Raw genomic sequence first — 19,662 nt, 5'->3', positions numbered from 1 at the left:
CAGCGCTTAGAGATCTTCACACAGCGTGAAGTCTCCTCCTCCCTTGTTCGTGGAGTCCTCCAACTTGGGCGGAAACCACTCAAGCCTCTTATACGGCTAGCAAGCCAATCACTAGCCGCTACGGGTGAATAAATTAAAACTGTCCAATAATGGGACTCGAATTAGCATACAAATGGCGGGAACTCTTTGCAACGAGCATTTCTGTGCTGCAACAAAGAAATGCACCCTGCAAAGAAAGCTTCAAATTGGCGGGAAATTCTCCCTTGCACCAGGGTTCTCTTTTGCAGCAGAAAACTCCACCGTGCAAAGAAGCTGCAATTTAGCGGGGACAATTTAGCAGTGCCGAAGCACACACAAAAACAAAAATCACACCCTTTGGGTTGTGACACTATTCCCCCCAGCTGGGTGTCATCTGGAAACTTGCTGAGGGTGCACTCGATGCCATCTTCCATGCCATTGATGAAGACATTGAACAAAACCTGCCCTGGGACCAACTCCTGGGGCACTCCACTTGATACTGGGTGCCAACTAAACATTGAGTCATTGATTGCTACCCTCTGAGCCCAATGTTCCAACGAGTTTTCTATCCACCTTACAGTCCACTCATCCAGCCCATACTTCCTTAGTTTGCCTGCGAGAACATTGTGGGGGACCGTATTAAAAGCCTTGCTAAAATCAAGGTACACCACATCCACCCGTCTCCCCACATCCATAGAGCCAGTTATTTCATCATAGAAGGCAATCAGGCTGATCAGGCATGACATGGCCTTGGTGAATCTATGTGGACTTTTCCTAATCACTTCTTTCTTCTCCAAGTGCTTAGAAATGGATTCTTTAAGGATCTGTTCCATGATTTTTCTGGGGACTGAGGTGAGACGGACTGGTCTGTATTTCCCTGGATCCTCCTTTTTCCCTTTCTTAAACATGGGCACTTTGTTTGCCCTTCTCCAATCATCCAGGACCTCTCCTGATAGCCATGAGTTTTCAAGGATGAGGACCAGTGGCTCTGCAGTCTCATCAGCCAACTCCCTCAGCACCCTCTGGCGCATCCCATCTGGGCCCCATGGACTTGTACACGTCCATAACCTGCTCTTTCACCACTGTTGACTACTCACCTCCTCCCCAAACTGCCAGGTGCAGTAGTCTGGGAGCTGATCTTGCCTGGGAAGACTGAGGTGAAAAAGGCATTGAGCACTTCAGCCTTTTCTGCATCCTCTATCCCAAGGTTGCCTCCTACCCAGTTCAGTAAGGGACCCACACTTTCCATGATCCTCTTCTTGCTACCGACATACTTGTAGAAACTCTTCTTGTTACCCCTTACATCCCTTGCTAACTGCAACTTCAATTCTGCTTTGACCTTCCTGACTTCATCTCTGCATGTCCGAGCAATGCCCTTATACTCCTTCCTAGATTCAAATGTACAGGAAAATAATGACTGGAATATACTTTGACAAGCCTTTGGGTACCATCTACCCTTGCATATGGTTCTCCAATAGCTTCTGGACCATCATGACTGAAACATCACTTCATCACTATCATGAGAATAATTGGTCTGGGCCCATCTCCAGAAATGGTATGGGGTTTATAGCAAACCCCCTCACCCCAAACTAAACTTTAACCCTACCAAAGTTAAAGAGGGTTATGCAATTGATTTAGATGGGCCTGGGATTTTAGCTTTAATTTATTAAAAACATGCTGCTCCAGAAATGTGAAGAACAGTAGAGTGTTTTTCATGGACAACTGCTGTAAAATAACACAGTGAACTTAATCCTTTGTATATTCTGCAAGTGTAATATCTAATTCCCAGTCAATGGAAATTCCCAGTGAGTATCTGAAGAACAGCCTTACTGTTCCCGGGGCTATTTCAGTCAGTGATGTAGTGTGCACATTGTCAGAGATACATTTTTGCTACAATAAGACACTGTACAGAAGTTCCTCTTTTATTTACTTAACTTGATTTCTGGATTCTTGTCTGTTTAGGATCCTATGTCAGGTGAAATCTTAGTTCCCATTACCTCATATTGCCAGTTGTGCTTTATGGATAGCTTCCCAATTTCTTTTGAAGGCCAAATCCTTCTTTCAACCCAACACCTTGCTCCCAGTGCTCTTCCTAGCTAGTTCTAATTCTCCCCGTACAATCCTCTTTTGCTCTTTTTCTTTTCTCCCTCTCACTGGTTCCCCATTCCTCATCTCCATCTCTGTACTCTTCATCCACACACACTCTCCATCACATAAATTTCCTGGCTCTTTGACTCAGTCTCCTTTCTCCCTGGCTTCTTGTCCTGCTTTCTTTGGCCAGTCAGTCCAAGTTCTCTCCCATGCTCCAGTGTCTTAGTAACTCTGTCTCTGCACCTCATCTCCTCACTTTTTCCTAGTCCTAGTTTTCCAACTTCTCTAATTCCCTGTCTCATATTAGTTTTTCTGTCCCAGTTAACTGGACCCCAGTTTTGCCATTTTCTTTATTTCTCCCAAGCCATCATTTCTTTTCCCAGTTTAAATCTCTCCTGTTCTTTCTAGTTCCCAGTCCCAGTCTTCTTGTTCAATCAGTCCCAATCACCATTTTTGTTTCTGCCCGAACAGCCAAGAATGATAGCCATCACAGGAAAAGTTCAGCTTCAGCTGTAATGCTGGGCTTGAGCATGATCAAATGCTCTGGTGGAGCAGGGGTGGAGTGGTGGTGCAAATACAATAGAGCTGGTAAGAAAATGTTAAACTGTTGAAACTAAAATGTTCAGCAGAAACATTTCAATGAATTTCCAACCAAAGCAGGTAAATTTCAGTCTGAAATCTCTCTGGCTTCCTGTCTAAGTGCTCACTTCCTCCGTTTCTCAGCAACCTGTCCAAGTTGTTGCTAGAAGCCCAAGCTCTCAGACTTCTTAGTTGCCCACCAAATGAAGAGCTTCTTGGGTGCCTAAAACTTGGCCTAACTTGAGCGGGGGGGGCCCTGACCCTTACATCCCTCTCTCCCTCTCCCCCCGCTGTGGCCCCAGCATACGTCACTGGGCACATCTCCTTTTTGAAGTACTAAAACATAGTGCAGTAACTGCCTGTACTGTGCTGCATGGGCAGCACACACTTAAATTTCCCTATGGCACGCTATAAGCAGGGAGCATGCTGCTATGGCGATGTAGCTAATGATCATGTATAGACTCTGTGTGATTGCTACATCGCCATAAGGCAACATGTAGATGTATCCACTGAGCCTAAACAGGTTGAGAATCACTGGATTAGAGTGTACAATTTACAGACACATTGCTGTTACACGAGGGAGATCTGATCCACATAGGGTTAGGTGTCATATGTTAAATACATGACTTCTTTTATTGTTAATGACAGCTAGCCTTCTTCTTCCTCTTCTACACTATAAATTAACCTTTCTATAAAACATGACTGTTTTATATGCTTGTATACCAAGGAACAGTGCAGTACAAACTGTACCAAGCTCTATGACAGGATATGCCAGTGCTACTTGTAGGATTACTTAAGCTTAGATGTAGCACTCTGCTAATGTGACTAAGCCAAATTGGTGCTTTTACATGAGATTGTGTTCTGCTGTGTAGACGCACCCAATAAGTCTTTACAGCAAAGACTTTTGTCTACTTTTTTTGTTTCTCTTTTTTTGGGAGGGTGTGGGAGTAAGGTTTTAACATGATCTCTTTTTTTCCCCTCAACTTACTTTGGTATATTTAGGTTAGGTAAAAAGTCCCAGAATGAACTCTTAATCAGATTTGAAAATCTGCATATGGGTACAAGCAGGGTCATTTACAGTTGCATCTCATATAGCATAATATTGTATTTGTTTAGTGTCTGCATTGGAAATTCCTTATATATCTATAAGTATTGTATTGGATTGTAGGATTAAGGCCTAGTGTGTGGGGAGAAAGCAGGAGCAAAACATATATTGAATCTTATATTTGTGCTGAAGTAGAGTAAGTAAATTTTTATGCATTTTAATTTTCCTTTATAAGTAGAAGATTAAAACAGCTTTATCTTGTCCCATAGGTACAAATAGTACTGTATCTGCTGACTGCTGCTACTGGGGTAGAAATCTGGCACAGGCCTATCCTGTTTGGTTATTACATTGTAGATATATTGATACTCTTGATTATCGGTAAGTCTCCAGAGTTGTGAAAACAAATACTTTTTTTCATAACCTATTTTATAGCATATTTATTGCTTTTTTTCTTGCATTAATACTTCTCAGCGACTACAAAAAAGGCATGTATTTAGAATTGTTTTTATAAGGTCAATAGTGGTATAATTTAGAAAATCTGCTACAAAGAAATGGGAAACTTTCTCCAAAATTTTCCTCTTTGCATTCATTCCTTCTGATGCTTACTAACTCACAGCTGACAAACTGAGGATCTTTAGGTCCATCAAAATGCTGGTGCTTTTGACTGTCTGACCTTCCAAAAACTCAAGCGTAGCTAATGGCACACAAGTAAAAGACGACTTGCATATATAGCATAAGCATAATACTTTAATCCATGGTGCAATAGGTATTACTGATCCAAATCATGTTGAGAGAGGAGAAATATGGTTATCTCTTATTTTTTTAAAATGTTAATTGACAAAACTGTAAGTCTGATCAGCAAGCTATTTGGATTTTAAATTTGAGTTATATAAAATGCTTGTGGAACACAATTGATACATTTCACTTCCTCCTTCTCCATGGTATTATTTAATAGTTTCATAGATTCATAGTTGGTAGGGTTGGAAGGGACCTGAGCAGATCATCAAGTCCGACTCCCTGCCATGGCAGGAAAGAATGCTGGGGTCAAATGACCCCGGCTAGGTGATTATCTAGCCTCCTTTTGAAGACCCCCAGGGTAGGAGCGAGCGACACTTTCGTTGGAAGTTGGTTCCAGATCCTAGCCGCCTTGACTGTGAAGTAGTGTTTTCTGATGTCCAGCCTGAACCTACTCTCAATCAACTTGTGGCTGTTAATCCTAGTTATTCCTGGTAGTGCTCGGGGGAAGAGGGACTCTCCAGTTCCCCACTGGTCCCTCCTGGTAAGTTTATAGACGGCCACCTGATCCTCTCTCAGCTTTCTCTTGTGGAGGCTGAATGGGTTCAGGTCCCATAGGTCCTCTTCGTAGGACCTGCCCTGCTGCCCCGACTATGCAAGTAGCCCTCCTCTGGACCCTCTCAATGCTGGCCACATTCCTCCTGAAGTGCGGTGTCCAGAACTGGATGCAGTACTCCAACTGCGGCCTGACCAATGTCACATAGAGGGGGAGGATCACTTCCTTGGACCTGCTCGTGATGCATCTATGGATGCATGACAAGGTGCGGTTAGCCTTAGTGACCTCATCCTCACATTGGTGGCCCATGTTCATTTTGGAATCAATAATGACTCCAAGATCCTCTTCTGTCTCTGTGCTGATGAGAAGGGAGTTCCCCAGCCTGTAGGTATGCTGCTGGTTCTTCCTCCCTAGGTGCAGTACCTTGCACTTGTCAGTATTGAATCCCATCCTATTCTCATCTGCCCACACCTGTAACCTATCCAGATCTAGTTGTAGCCTGTCCAGATCTAGTTGTAGCCCTTCTAGCGTGTCCACCTCTCACCACATCTTAGTGTCATCCGCGATTTTGAACAAGGTGCTTTCCACCCCCTCATCCAAGTCACTGATGAAGATGTTGAACAGTGCGGGCCCGAATGTCAAGCCCTGCAGAACCCGACTACCCACATCCCTCCAGGTCGAAAATGACCCATCCACCACCACTCTCTGAGTGTGGCCCTCCAGCCAATTTGCAACCCATCTGACTGTGTAGGCATCGACGCCATAGGCACCTAATTTTTTAAGGAGAATGGGATGAGAGACAGTGTCAAAGGCCTTCCTAAAGTCCAGAAAGACTACATCCACTGCAACACCTGCGTCTAAGGACTTTGTGACCTGGTCATAAAAGTCAACCAGGTTGGTCTGACAGGACCTGCCCCTAATGAACCCATGTTGGTTGTCCCTAAGCATAATCTCCCCTGCTGGTCCCTTGCAGATGTGCTCCTGGATAATTTTTCTCAAAGAGCTTCCTCAGGACCGAGGTAAGACTAATGGACCTATAGTTTCCCGGGTCCTCCTTCCTCCCTTTTTTGAAAATGGGGACCACATTGGCCCTTTTCCAGTCCTCTGGCACCTGGCCAGAGTACCACAAGTGCTTGTAAAGTCATGCCAGGGGTCCCACAATGACCTCTGCCAATTCCCTCAGCACCCTGGAGTGGAGATCATCTGGACCTGCTGATTTAAACACATCCAGCCCCACCAGAAGTTCCCTAACTAGGCCCTCCCTGACTCTAGGCCTGGCTGTGACTCTCCTGAGTACATCCAGGATCCCAGTGAGGGGAATGTCCCAGTCCCTACTCAGAAAAATGAAGGCAAAGAATTTGTTAAAGAGGTCAGCTTTTTCATCTGGTGCAACCAGCAGATTGCCAAGTGTGTCCTGCAGGGTCCCCATGTTACCCGGTGCCTTCATTTTACTCCCTATGTATTTAAAAAAGGACTTCTTGTTATCTTTGATCCTGGTCGCTAGTCCTAGTTCTGTCTTTGCCTTAGCCTTCCTAACAGCCCCCCTACAGTCTTGAGCAATAGAGGTATAATCCACCTTGGTGATGGCCCCTCCCTTCCACCGGGTGTACACCTCCTTTTTAGCTTTGAGACATTCCTGGATGCTTTTGGTAAACCATGGGGGCTTTTGAGCACTCTTGCCCCCTTTGATTTGCGTTGGGACTGTCACCCTTTGAGCTTGGAGGATCATCTTCTTAAGGAACAACCACTTGTCTTGAACTCCCAACTCCCCTACCCTCCGGGACCTCAGTGCCTCACTGACTAATCTCCTTAACTCGTTGAATTGGCCCTCCTGAAGTCAAGAGCTGCTGCCTTGCTGCAGGCCTTGGACACCCTGTGCTGAATGGTGAATTCCAGTAGGAGATGATCGTTATTGCCCAGGTGGTCAAGAACCCGCAGTCCCCTCACCAGGTCATTGCCTGTGGCCAGGACCAGGTCCAGCAAGGCATATCCTCTGGTGGGACTCTGCACTTCCTGGGTTAGGTGGAGGTCCTGTATCTCAGGTAGGAACCTACATGAGATGTCAGACCTGGCTGATGGCTCCTCCCAGCAGATATCCAGGTAGTTTAGGTCATCCATGATGACCACGTCCCTTGACTTAACTGCCTCCATGAGCTGACCTGAGAATTCTCAGTCCAGCTCTTCCCCCTGGTTGGGTGGTCTGTAGTAGACACCCACCGTTAAGTCCCTTTCCCCATAACCCCCTTGTATTCTTACCCAGAGCACTTCAGTCTGCCCCTCCTCTGACTTGGTGCTGTTTGTTGAGGACATGTATTGCTCTTTGATGTACAGCACCACACACCCACCTTTCCTCCCCATTCTATCCTGCCTGTACAGTCTGTAGCCCTTGATGTTTACTGCCCAATCATGGGTTGAATCCCACCAGGTTTCAGTGAGCCCCACTATGTCCGGGTTTGTGTTAGCTAGCAGGAGGGCAAATTCCTCCCGCTTGTTCCCTATACTATGAGCATTAGTGTAGAGGCATTTAAGATCTCCTATGGGTGCATGCGCCATCCCCCTGATCCTAGGACTATCTGGACCCCTGCCACTTATCTGGGTACTTCTTGTGCTTGTCACCTGTCTTGGCTAGGAAGTGTGCTCGTGTTCCCCTGCGGCCCCATCCCCTATAATCTTATAGCTCCTTATTTCATGCTGTTATGCAATTCCAGGACTTAGCTAGAATGTTAAGAAATGAACCTGTACATCGTGTTCATTTTGTTGCATTAGGTGTCTGTGTCAGTGAGTTAATTAAAAATAGAAGAAGATGTTCTTGTTTCAGTGAACTGTTTAGCACATCCAGTTTAGAAGTGCTCCTTAGGAAATATTTGCATTCTCTGAGCCAAATAAAGTTTGTGTACAGGTTTAACAGTGATTACACACTAGTAGCTCTGTAAATTTATCTGAGGGGAAAATTTAATTGTGTGTATTAAATACACACACATTCCACCTTCCCTCCTTTTCCAATCTCAAAAGATCGTAAGTTACCATCTTCACCCTCAATTTTCTATGCCAAGATTCACAGATTATAAAGATATAGAGGTTCTTCAGGTAGTCCTGTACATCACGATTTAGAAAGCATGTATGTGTTTCTTTTTTCCTGCTTTATTTAAAATGTAGAATTGTCCAAGGATTGCCAAAACTGTGTAATGTGTAATACATCAGATCCATTACGTAAGAGTTTTGTGCATGCTGAAGAAAAAAATTATTAAATGGACATAGGCAGATCCAGAATATTGTAAAGAGGAGTGCAGGAGCAGTGATTGGTACTGTAGAGGTAGCTTCATCCCCAGCTTCTATCCCCTTCTCCCCTCCCCCCCAGGGTGGGCAGACTACACTGTAGGAATGGCAGCCAGGTATGTTTTTTAAGTCTTTGAATCAGGTAAGATTATTTCTTTCCTCCCCCTGCTTTTGGCAACCCCTCTGTCCTCCTTGGTGCTCAGTGGCACTTGTCCTCCCCCACCTTTCATCCCATTCCATTCCCCTCCTTATCCATCTGCTGCTGTCTCTGGGTGACCCCAGGAGTGGGGGCAGCTTCAGAGCTGCTTCTGCCCTTCTCCAGCTGGGCTCAACTGCAGACAGTGGTGGCAGTGGTGGTGGGCAGGTTTCCCCTCCCTGTGACTGCTGTCTGGGAACATGTGGGGGATCAGGCAGGGAGGGGGATCCGGCTAGCTGCTGCTCTCTCTGGCTGATCTTGGCTCCTGGCACAGCCCATCTGGAGTGGGGCAAGAGTAGCTCTGGACCTCCCCCTACCCCCAGGTCAGCCAAGGACAGTGGCAGTAGCAGGCAGGGTGGGCGGGGAATAGAAAGGGGGATAGGTGCCGCTGAGCACCAAGGGCAAGGGAGGGTGGGATTCTTGCCTACTTTGGGGACTTGATTTTTAAGTCCCCAGTTGCTACTCCCATGGCAAAGTCTGAAAGGGGGTGGGGGATGCAACCATGCCAACACACCCTTTCTGGATCCATCTCTAGAACATGGCCTAACTTGAGCAGATTTACAGTAATATCCCACAAGCATGCTACAGTAATAGCCCATGAATTAGTCAATTCATTTGGTTGGGGGATGCTCATAAAATCCCCCTGGTGGCTGGAAATGGGAGAGCAGGGTTATAGGAATGAGTTGTATCCACATAAGACCACCACAGGAGAAGATGGATGCCAGACTGTCCAGAAATGGCAGACTGGATGCCTGATGGTGCTATATGCTATCCTGAGCAAGTCCATTGAGTGCAGTGTTCCTTTGCTAGTCATCTAACTTCTTTTGTTGCTGTCATTAAAAACATGACAAGCAGTGCAGTGAGGAAAATAATAGCCTTCCTTGTGCTTGACAAGCCATGGATGAACCTTTAGTTTGCACTGTTCAATATGCTAAGAAGATTTGTGGGTTAAAGATATTTTAAAGCTATAAAATCCCCACAGGCAAGCTTCTGTTCTTCCTTTGCACTCAACCAAAACCAACCTCAGAGCAAAACTTGTTCTAATATCACTTTAGAGTTACAAGCTACCATTTATATATTGCATGCTAGTCAGGCAAGGGTGATGTGAATGTGTAGGACTGAATGTTTCCTCCATCACTGGTCCTGACAGATTAAGTATGCATAGAACCAAGAAAGGCCTTAAAAATGCTCCCTGTCGTAGAGCAGTTCCAATGCTATTACTGGAACTTGCTGTGATATATGACTATTTTTAAGTTTGAGAACACCCCCCAAAATACATTATTTTGGTTAGTTATTACTGAGTTGTCATAGCCTTTTGTGACCCTTTTAGAACCCATCTTCCAGTTTATTTTTATGCACTTTTCAATCCAATTCTAAAAGCAATTGAAAGCAAATGAGAGTTAGTGGAAGTGATGTTGAATCAGAGGGTATTTGTTTGAATTTGGCTGCAGAATTAGGGTGGCTATTATAGAGGACATTCCGGCTTTCTGCTACTCTGGCCTCTGTCCTCTATTGATATGAAACCTGATGTCTTTATGTCCTTTATTTTTCTCCTCAAGAGAAAAATAGAGAACATAAAGGCATCTGGTTTCATATCAATAGAGGGCAGATAACAACCGGACTGCCGTCTATGATGGCCACCCTAGAGTGGGGACACATAGGCAAGATAGCAAGAAACATGTTATTGCACGGCTTCTAAAAGTGCTCTCTCTAGCACTTTCAAATAAGTGCCTTTTACAGGTACTTAAATAGAAAAACAAAGCAATACAAGATTCTAACACTTTTTACAAGTTTGTTTCTCAGGCCCCAACCAGGGTTATTAAATCTCAATTGGGCATCACTTAACCATTTGGCAGCATTTATTGGTCACTAGTGGTCAATTAAAAAATAATCCTATACCTCCCTAATCAATACTTAGCAAAGTATCTGAATGCAGTTTCATGCTTGTCCTCTCTCTATACACATGCTCCAGGAGCTCAGCTGTAGTGGTGAAAATAGCTGTGTCAGCTCATGCTTTTTACAATGTAAAGAAATTAAACATAGAAGATCAAGAGTGAGGTTTGCAAATGCCTTGAAACATATTTGGTAAAAGAGGAATAGCTCCCAATGTAATGATGAGAACATTTCAAGAGAAACTGTAATTTTACCAGGTGACATGCATTTCCTAAAAAATAGAATTGTTATAACTGGAGTTACAGAGTGGACAACATTTACAAAAAGCAAAGGAGATACAGATGTTTAAGTTTATCAGATCTTCAAGGGAAGGATCTCCTTTCCTTCTCTGTTAAGTACCTAGCACACTGTGACTGCCTGAAGGAAAGCCAGGATCTGTGTCACTGCATGGAAATCTCAGTTGTCACTGTTTAAGCAGAGAAGCCATTCTAGGAATTTTTATGCTACCCAGTGAAAAGAAGCACGTTATATATTTACAATCCCTGGCTCCATTTGCATGACATCTTTAAATGCAAAACCAAACTCTTATATAAACACAAAGCAAAATAAATAAGGTAATTCAGTCTTCAGCACTCCCTATCCTGACTTTTAGACAGCAAAATCTGTTTCTCTCTCAGCATGGAAGTACTCAAAAGTGTTGAGCCAAGTTATGCTCAGCTGCATCTAATTACCTCAGCCCAACAAGGCCCTATTGAATGACATTCCTTTGTTGGCATTTAACCACAATTACCCCGCAACACCAATTCTTATGTTCCCTGTCTGTTGTGACTGTTTCAGGGACCTCAGAGGGCCACTACCTCTGTCCCCATTGCTTGGACATGATCGTGATATTACAAAAGATTTTCAAACCTATGTTTTCCAAAAAGTAAAATTTTATCCATTCGCATATTAAAGAAATTATTCCTGAATGCATGGAAAGATTTTCCTTGTGCCTGAAGAAGGGTGTTTGTGCCCCCAAACTTGCAAAGAACACTTTTTCCAACTATTTAGTTGGTCTAATAAAAGATATCACAACTACCCAAAGACCCTTGTCTGCCTATGACCTTAGACTAACACGGCTACAACCAACAATCCAAAAAAGATTTCCAGCTTCCTAATATCAATATAAATCGGAGGTTAGAAACTTGTTCTTTGTGGTTTGAAGTGATACTAGAGCTTATACTGGGTTAGTTGTGTATCACTGGTGTGGCTTCAATGGCACAGCAGGAGGAATATTCTGTAATCTGGGTACTGCTGTGTATTTCAGTCCTTTAAGACTGGTTGGTAACTCCCATAACTTGTGTCCACTGAAGTCAGTGGCTGTACTTGTAAAAGGTTCAGTAGTGCAAGGTCAAGCTCCAGGTGTGAATAGAGTAATAAGAGCTGTTTGAGGTCTGAAGCTTGAACTTCCTCCTCTAAGTAAGGCTAATATTTTTACAAAATTACATTACATTTGTTTCTGTGGTATATATTATATTTGGGTTTGCCCTAACTTTTGTGAAGAGTCTGTGTTGAGTGATGATCACCCATTCTCATGTATGTAGGTTTAATAATAAATCCGTTATTGATGATAAAATAATTAATGAAGAGCCCAAACCATGGTATTTGAAACCTGTCAAATATAGGAATTGTTGTATGGAATCAGTAGCCCACCTCACCCATATTCTGTCTTTAAACGTTTTTCACACTTTTTCAGTTGAAAAAAGTCTATGGTGGGAGAGGGCTGGACCTGATGATCTCATGAGGTCCCTTCCAGCCCCTAATGTCTATGAAATCTAAGAAATCTATGGAAGTGAAAACTTGAGATCTCCCTTGCTTTCTCATAATGTTTTGTTTATTCTTTGCCTACTGTTAGAAGTGTGAAAATATTTTTTAAAAGTAGTAAACGTTTTCCTTCCACTTTGTTTTCATCTCGTAACTTCTCTCATTTTGTTCCAAAAAAAGTGAAGAAAGGGCAAAAGGAAAAATTGAAAAAAAGGAGAGAAAAAAGAGGGGAGGAGGGGAATATCCATGAAACTAAATTGAAGCCTGAAGCTTTTGCTTTTTTGAGAACCTAAATGAAATGGAAAACACCATCTGGAATGAAAGTGGTTGTTTTTTCTGCCATTGTATTTTTTGATTTCGTTTCAAAAGATTCTTGTTAAGCTACTTTTTCCCATAACAAGAAGATTTAATAAAACTGAATTCTTGGTAGGCAATCTTTTGGCACAAAAATTACATCCTAATAAATTCTTGGACGTACTGCTATCTTTCAGCTCTGAGCCCCACAGGTTAATTTTGAAATATGTTAAAAACAATTCCCCTCGATATAAATATCCCAATGAAAGCAGGGCTTCACTGAAGTGGATGGTGTACAAGTAGACAAAAAAATTGAGTCCCTTTCTCCAAATCAGAAGAATCAGTATTTGTTCTGCATGTGTGAAAATTAGCATCTCTAATACACCTCTTTATTTAGGTGCGTAGTGAGGAGTTAGAAAATAATTTGAGGTATTCCAGTGTGAAACTGTTGATGTTAATATGCTACCAGAGGTATCATAAATAAAGACAGAAAATTAAAGCTAGAAATCCTAATTTTCAGGGCTCTGTTCCAATCATTAGGTCAGTGGTTCTCAACCTCATTAGAATTAAGGCACCCCTCATTAGACTTGAGGCATTCCTTGGAAAATGCTACCTCTTAGCTTTCACTCCTTGTTTTGACTATTAAAAATAATAGAGCAATTCTTCTGTTCTAAAGATCTCAGAAACACCACAACAGATTAGAAATGTTTTTGACACCATGGATTTTTATTTAAAATCTCTAGCTTTATCTTGTGAATCATATGTAGGTACTTCTACACCTAACAGTGTAAATATAGTGCAGCACCCCACTAAAAGGAACTTGTGTTACTTTGGTTGAGAAACAGTGGATTAAGCAGTGCTGCTTCTTACTAGCAGGATTGCTCTCATTATTAGATTGATACATCTGCCAGGGTATCAGTGGGCAGGTCAACATGAGACGCTTTACTGTCCAGTACAGCAAATTACTGCATAGTAAGTGTCACTTACAGACCCTTACTGCACAGTAATTTGCTCTGCTCAGCAGTTAATTTGCTACCTACAAATGCAAGTAGCAAATTAAATGTCAAGTAATCTGCTGCACGTGTAGATGACTGACTGGGATCAAATTTGCTCCTGGTCAGCTGAGCAGCAAGGGGTAGAAGACCGCTTCCTGCTTCTGGGAGGTGTCTGCTGCTGGGGCAGGCTCTGCCACTGGAGCCCTGGTAGGGACAATGTCCCCCTGACCCAGCAGCAGGGAGCTCCCTGGCCCTGCGCTGTGATTGTGATCATGGAACAGGGCTCAGGAGATTGCTCCCTACCCCAACTCTGCCATCATGGAGTGGGGGCTGGAGATTGCTCCCAGACCTAGCTCCATGATTGCAATTGTGGAGCTGGGGCTGGGAGCAATATCCCAGGCCCCGTTCCACAATCCTTACATGGGGAGAGTTCCCTACCCAGCCTGGAGTGAGCTGGGACCTGCCCCTGTCCAGGACAGATCCCAGCCAGCCCTGAGCTGCATGGGGAAGTCTGTACATTCAATCTAGAGCTGGCTGGGGTCTTTCCCATTTTGGGCATGGACTGCATGTGCAGACTTCACTGTGCAGACCAGTACTGGCCGGGAACTGTTCTGATTGGGGCAAGTCCCAGCCCCTGAGCTTTTTCCCAGCCCCTGAGCTTTTTCCCAGCCCCATGCCCCCATCAAGCAATCGAGGCACAGGACTTGGAAAGAGCTGTGGGGGAGGGGCCAGTCCAGCCCTTTGCCCTGATCCACTGGTGAGGTAGCTAGCAGAAACCCCCAGCTGGGCGGGGTATCCTGGCCCAGCCAGGGGCTCACTGCTAGCTGCCCCACCAGTGGACTGGGGAAGGAGACTGGGACCTGCCACTCCCCCACAGCTCTTTCCAAGCCCTCTACCCCTAATTGGGGAGCTGGGCCTGGGAGCTCCCTGCTGCTGGAGACATTGTCCCTGCCAGGCTCTGCCACCAGAGCCCACCCCGGTGGCAGGTGGCTCCCAGAGGCAGAGAGCAATCCCCCAGGCCCTGCCAGGAGACATCTATCCCCTGGTCCCATGCTCCCTGCCAGCCCCTGGGCTAGCCTAGATCACCCCCTGGGCTGCTGCGGGGCCAGAGCAGGTGGAATCAGACTGCTGCCAGGAGCAGCAAATCTGCTTCAAAATGGGCACACGTGTAGATACCTGCCCAGGGTGGGTTTACTTTGGAGTACCATATTTCACAGTATATAAGTTGAGGTTTGAAGCCCAAATATTGACCCTTAAATTTCCACCTCGATTTATACACCGTATCCAGGGCCCAGCCTGGCCAGCACACAGCTTCCAGCCAGGGCTGCTGCTGCCACTGCTGCAGGTGCTGGGGTACTCAGTTTCCTGGTGTCCAGTGACTCTTTGTCTCCCTGCTGCAGCACTCAGGGCATCAGGCAGAGAAATGGCAGAGATGGGGGAGCTGCAGCACAGAGTGTGGGGCTGAGGCTGGCGGGAGCGTGAGGCCCATGCTTAGGGGGGTGGTGGGAGTGCGGAGCTTGAATGGAAGGGGTGTGGGTGTGGGGAAAGTTGTGGGTGTGTGGGGTGTGAGAGAAGGTGGAGGGGTGTGGGGACACCCCCCCCCCCCCGGTGCACAGCAGCCAGCAGGCAGTAGGTGCTCATGGCCCATGTAGGCGATGCTGCCCTGTGGTGTGTGGTTCTGCTGGCACTTGTGTGTCACTGGGGGAAGCTGTGCGCACTGGAGCTGTCTGCCTTCCCTGCCCCCTGTCTATGTGCAGTGGCAAGGAGCGCAGCCTACCTGGGTCACCTCTATTGTGCCACTCACAGGGGCCAGGGCTGGGGCTGGGGCCAGGGCCAGGGCCAGGCTTACTGCTCAGCTGGTGGAGCCCAGGAAGTGCTGGCCCCGGCCCCTGTGAGCAGCACAGCCTGGGCCACACCATCCAAGCACCAAGCCTGGCCGCAGCCTCTCTGGCGGTGCTGGCCTTGCACGTGTCCACCCCCCCAGGTGTCCTGCCTGCAGTGAGGGTGCACACGGGCCAGTATCAATTGACCTCATATTTCTGATCTGATCCAAAAAGTTAGCTTGACTTATACACTAGATCTATGAAAATCCTAATTTTTTGACTCAGAGAAATGGGGTCGACTTACACACCTTGTTGACTTGTACACTGTGAAATATGGTATTCCCATCCAGCAGCATTTGCACTTGTAGGTGGACCCAATATGGAGGGGTGGGAAAATGATAGCATTTTAATTTTCATTCCTGGGGGCAAACCCCCTCCCCCTCATTGTTTTATATTATGATTAATAGTCATGGTTAGAATTTCACATTTTCTTGGTAAGAAAAGGATTTTTCTCCCCTCTATCAGTTTTAAAGTATACATGAATCACTTTTAATATTAATCCTGTGCAATATACTGCAAAGGCCTTTTGACTGTAATCCATAGGGTGGGCATTCATACCTTATGGGTTAATCCATTTAAAGATTATGCATCATAACAAACATTCAAATCTCCACTGGCTAAAGGCAACTGACTGTTGTGTCACTGCTTGTATCTATTTACTCTGCTTTTGATTTACCGAGAGACATTGCTACAGAATGAGACTGCTACAGAATTTACTCTCCCTCCCACTGTATCTAGCATACTTACAGCTTCTGTCAACCTCAGGAGCCGGAGCGCAGGTGTCTTGCATACTAATGCAAACCACTGATCAAAGCTCAGTTAAATGCATGTCTTATGGTAAATGAAGGGAGATCATTTATTTTTATTTGCAATATATTGCCTATATATATTATCTCAAATGTATACTGATGATTCATTTCATAGTGATTTCTCATCATTTTTATTGCAGATTAAATAATCATTCTGAATAGTCATTGGGTAGCTCAAAGTGTTAAACATTAAGCCTAGGGACAGACATTCAAAAAGCTGGAGCCTAAATTGATTCAATTTTTGAAGGTTAGTCTAACCTGTCTGGGTTGAACCGATTTGCAAGTGCACAGACATTCTCTCTGGACTGAGGAAATGCAGGCACACACTTGCAGTCACTCAGGCCAGGAGCCGGGGGGTGCTAGAGCATGTCCTTGGCTGCAAAGAAGCTGTGCTGGGGGCAAGGCGTGGCCAGCCTGGGCAGTAGCCTGGACTGAACTGGCCAGGGAGGGGTTTAATTCCTCCCTCTCTGTCCTACTGGCATGAACCTGGGTCGGGGTCTGCCAGCTGCTCCCCCCTTGCTGCTGCAGTGGTGGGGACAGGCACAGCCAAACACCGGTTGGCATAGCCCCCTGAGGCAGAGGGGGCAGGGAGGGAAGTTATTCCGTCTTCTACCCCCAGTGTACCACAGCTGGGTCTGCCTGCCCTGACTGCTGCTGCTCACTCCCTGCTTGGGGCAAGCAGCAGCAGAAGCCTCTTCCTGCCCCCTCTGCCAGACACCAGAGGGAGGGGGGAATAACTTTGCTCCCTGCCTGACTCCTAAGGGGCCCTGCCAGGTGGCCTCTGGCCACACCTCTGCCCAGCTGATGGAGCGGCAAGGGGGCAGTACTTTTGATGGGGCAGCAGCCCCTGTTATGGTGTCCAGGGAGTGTGAGTCTCTTCCCAGCAGGGGGCCACACTGCGAGGTGTGCGTTCCCCTACCGGGAAGGGGCTCATGCTCCAGGAAATCATGACAGGGGCTGCTGCCCCCATCACAATCAACCCCCCTTGCTGCTCCAGCAGCTGGGCGGGGGTGGGGCCAGAGGCCAGCCGGCAGGGCTCCTTAGGTGAGGGACAGGGGGCAGAGTTATTCCTCCCTCTGACCCCAGGAGACCACAGCAGAGTCTGCCTGCCCTGACTGCTGCTGCCACTTGCTCTGTGCCTGGGGCAGGTGACAGAATAACCCCTTTCTTGCCCCCCTCCCTCCAGTATTTCCTTCCTCCAGAATCTGGTGGAGGGGGCAGGAAGGGGCTTATTCTGCTGTTTGCCCAGGCACATAGTGAGCGGCAGCAGCAGTCGGGGTGGGCAGACCCCACTGTGGTCCCCCAGGGGCAGAGGAGGGAATAACCCAGGGGAGCAAATGTGATGGGGACAGCAGCTGTCATGGTTTCGCAGTGCATGAGCCCCTTCCTGGCAGGGGGTTGCACTGGGGGAGCTTGGGGAGAGGCTTGCGCTCCCCAGACACCATGACAGGGGCTGCTGCCCCTATCAAGAGCCCTTCCCCCTTGCCGTTCCAGTGGCCAGGTGGGAGCATGGCCAGAGGCCAGCTGGGAGGGCCCCTTAGGTGGGCTACTGCTAAACCCCTCCCTGGCCAGTTCAGCCCAGGCTACTGCAGGGGCTGGCTATGCCCCTGCTGCTGGAGCAGCCAGCAGAAAAGTGCAGGTCCATGCTGGTGGGACAGGGGAGGGAGGGCTGGGGGGATTAAATTCTTCCCTGCTCCTGTCTGTGGCCAGCGTCTGGCCAGGCCTCTGCCCTTGCCTGTCCCTGCTCCAGCTGGGGAGCAGAGGGGTTGGGCTGGAGTAGAGAGCCGTGCCGAGAGAGCATGCTGGGATGCTGGGGGACTCTGGTTTAACTTAAACCAGGAAGGGGTCTGAGACCAGTTTGAGCTTAATCACTTAAATCTGATACTATGTTCAACCAGGTTTATCTCAAACTGCTTTCAGCCATTTTGAAACTGGCTTATGTGCACTGAACTTATGTTCTGTTACAGGTTTAAACCAGTTTCTGATCACTTAAACTGGTTTATGTGTAATGTCTTTCTGTAGCCTAAGGGTCCCAAAGACAAATGCCCTGCATTTGAAAGCCTATCTAAATCTATCCGAACAATGTAGTTGGTCCAACAAAAGAGATCACCAAGAAAAATCCTTTCCTCTCAAACACTGAAGAATATATTTGCAAACTTCTGCATTTCACTTTGACTTTGGCTAGACTAGTGTTAAACTCATGTGTGTCACTAGCTTAGGGCCTGTTTTAGCAGTGTTATGGAACACTGAATGAAACCTGATTGAAGCAGAGGAGTGCAGTAACCCCTCTTTAGTTGTATTTAAGCTCCTTTTTTGGAGCAAGGTAGTGGAAACAATTCTGAGATAACTGGAGTGACTACCTAAAACACAGGCCACCAGCAAGGCCAGACAGAAATGAAATTGTATGGGAAGATGGGTTTCAGTGAAATCTGAATGTTAATACAAGGACTAGCAACTTGTTTGGTAGAGTTGTCTTTGAGGACGCATGGTGCAAAAACAGATAGCAAGAAAAAGACTGGTAGCATGGCTCTGGGCAGAGTACTGTAAGCAGAGAAACTTGTCTCCATTGATTGACTCATACTGTATTTAGGAAAATAGGACTGTATACATTTTTTGTAAATAAACAGAATTGCAAGGAAAATCTGAAGCTATAAATCAGTTTCTCCTAACAAAAACAGCCATTAAAACCCTGAATATTGACTAACTGCTATTGTCAAGAGGAATGAAAGTTATTTACTGCCTTGTCTATACTAGACTGTAGAAATGAGGCTGTTAGCATGTTGCCTAATATTCCCCTTGCATCCTAGTCTAGAGAAAACCTTTGATGGCTTGTATGTGTACCTGCTGTGTGCTCAAAATGTTTTACGTGTGCATTCTTAAAATATGCATACAAACATTATTAAGTTTGAAAATGCTAAATTTCTTTTGCAAGTAATTTTTTTTCATTTGTGAGTGGTTCAAACTAACATTCTGAACAGAAATAAAATATAAAGTTATAGCCAATGGGCAGCCCAGTGCCTACTCTTATTTGCCCAATATATTTAGAAATTAAATTAAAAAAATTATGTTTTCCAGAAATATCTAATAGTGAGAATCAAACTGTTTAGTAAAAAGCCAGTTTTCCAGCTGCACATTAAGTACTGCTAAATATTAACCATTTTAACAGATTTTGGTTTTTGGCACTTAGCTGTATTAAACATTCAGTGATCTGAAGATTTTTTTCCAGCTGTCTCACTCCTCTACATGAAGGGAAAAAAACAGTTTTCAAGGCTCTGAGATTCCAAACATTTCAAAGTTATTTTTCCAGGTGCTAAGTGTAAATGTCCATTTTTAGCTGCTATTGAACATAAAAGATGTTTTCAATCTGGAGACTGACAGAGGAAGTAGTATAGTGAGGATACAGACCACTTAGAGCCATTTTCATCTCAGACCATGAGAAGTGTGGGCTACATTTTTAGCGGTGCAGACTGAAAAACAGTAGTGTAGGGA

General features: G+C 45.6%; 1 protein-coding gene across 1 annotated transcript in view; it reads left to right on the top strand.

Annotated features, from left to right (window-relative positions):
• Positions 1-19,662, top strand: part of LOC102387428 (ethanolaminephosphotransferase 1-like) — a 90,998-nt gene that overhangs the window by 51,874 nt on the left and 19,462 nt on the right. The window contains exon 6 of the mRNA XM_025201048.1: positions 4,003-4,111. Coding sequence (XP_025056833.1) covers positions 4,003-4,111 — 109 coding nt within the window. The remainder of the gene's footprint in view (positions 1-4,002; positions 4,112-19,662) is intronic.

Source organism: Alligator sinensis, unplaced genomic scaffold (genome assembly GCF_000455745.1).
Source record: "Alligator sinensis unplaced genomic scaffold, ASM45574v1 scaffold615_1, whole genome shotgun sequence".
In the NCBI taxonomy this organism is placed as follows: domain Eukaryota; kingdom Metazoa; phylum Chordata; order Crocodylia; family Alligatoridae; genus Alligator; species Alligator sinensis.
Note: the sequence above shows the minus strand (reverse complement) of the source record. Positions and strands in the feature narration are given on the sequence as shown.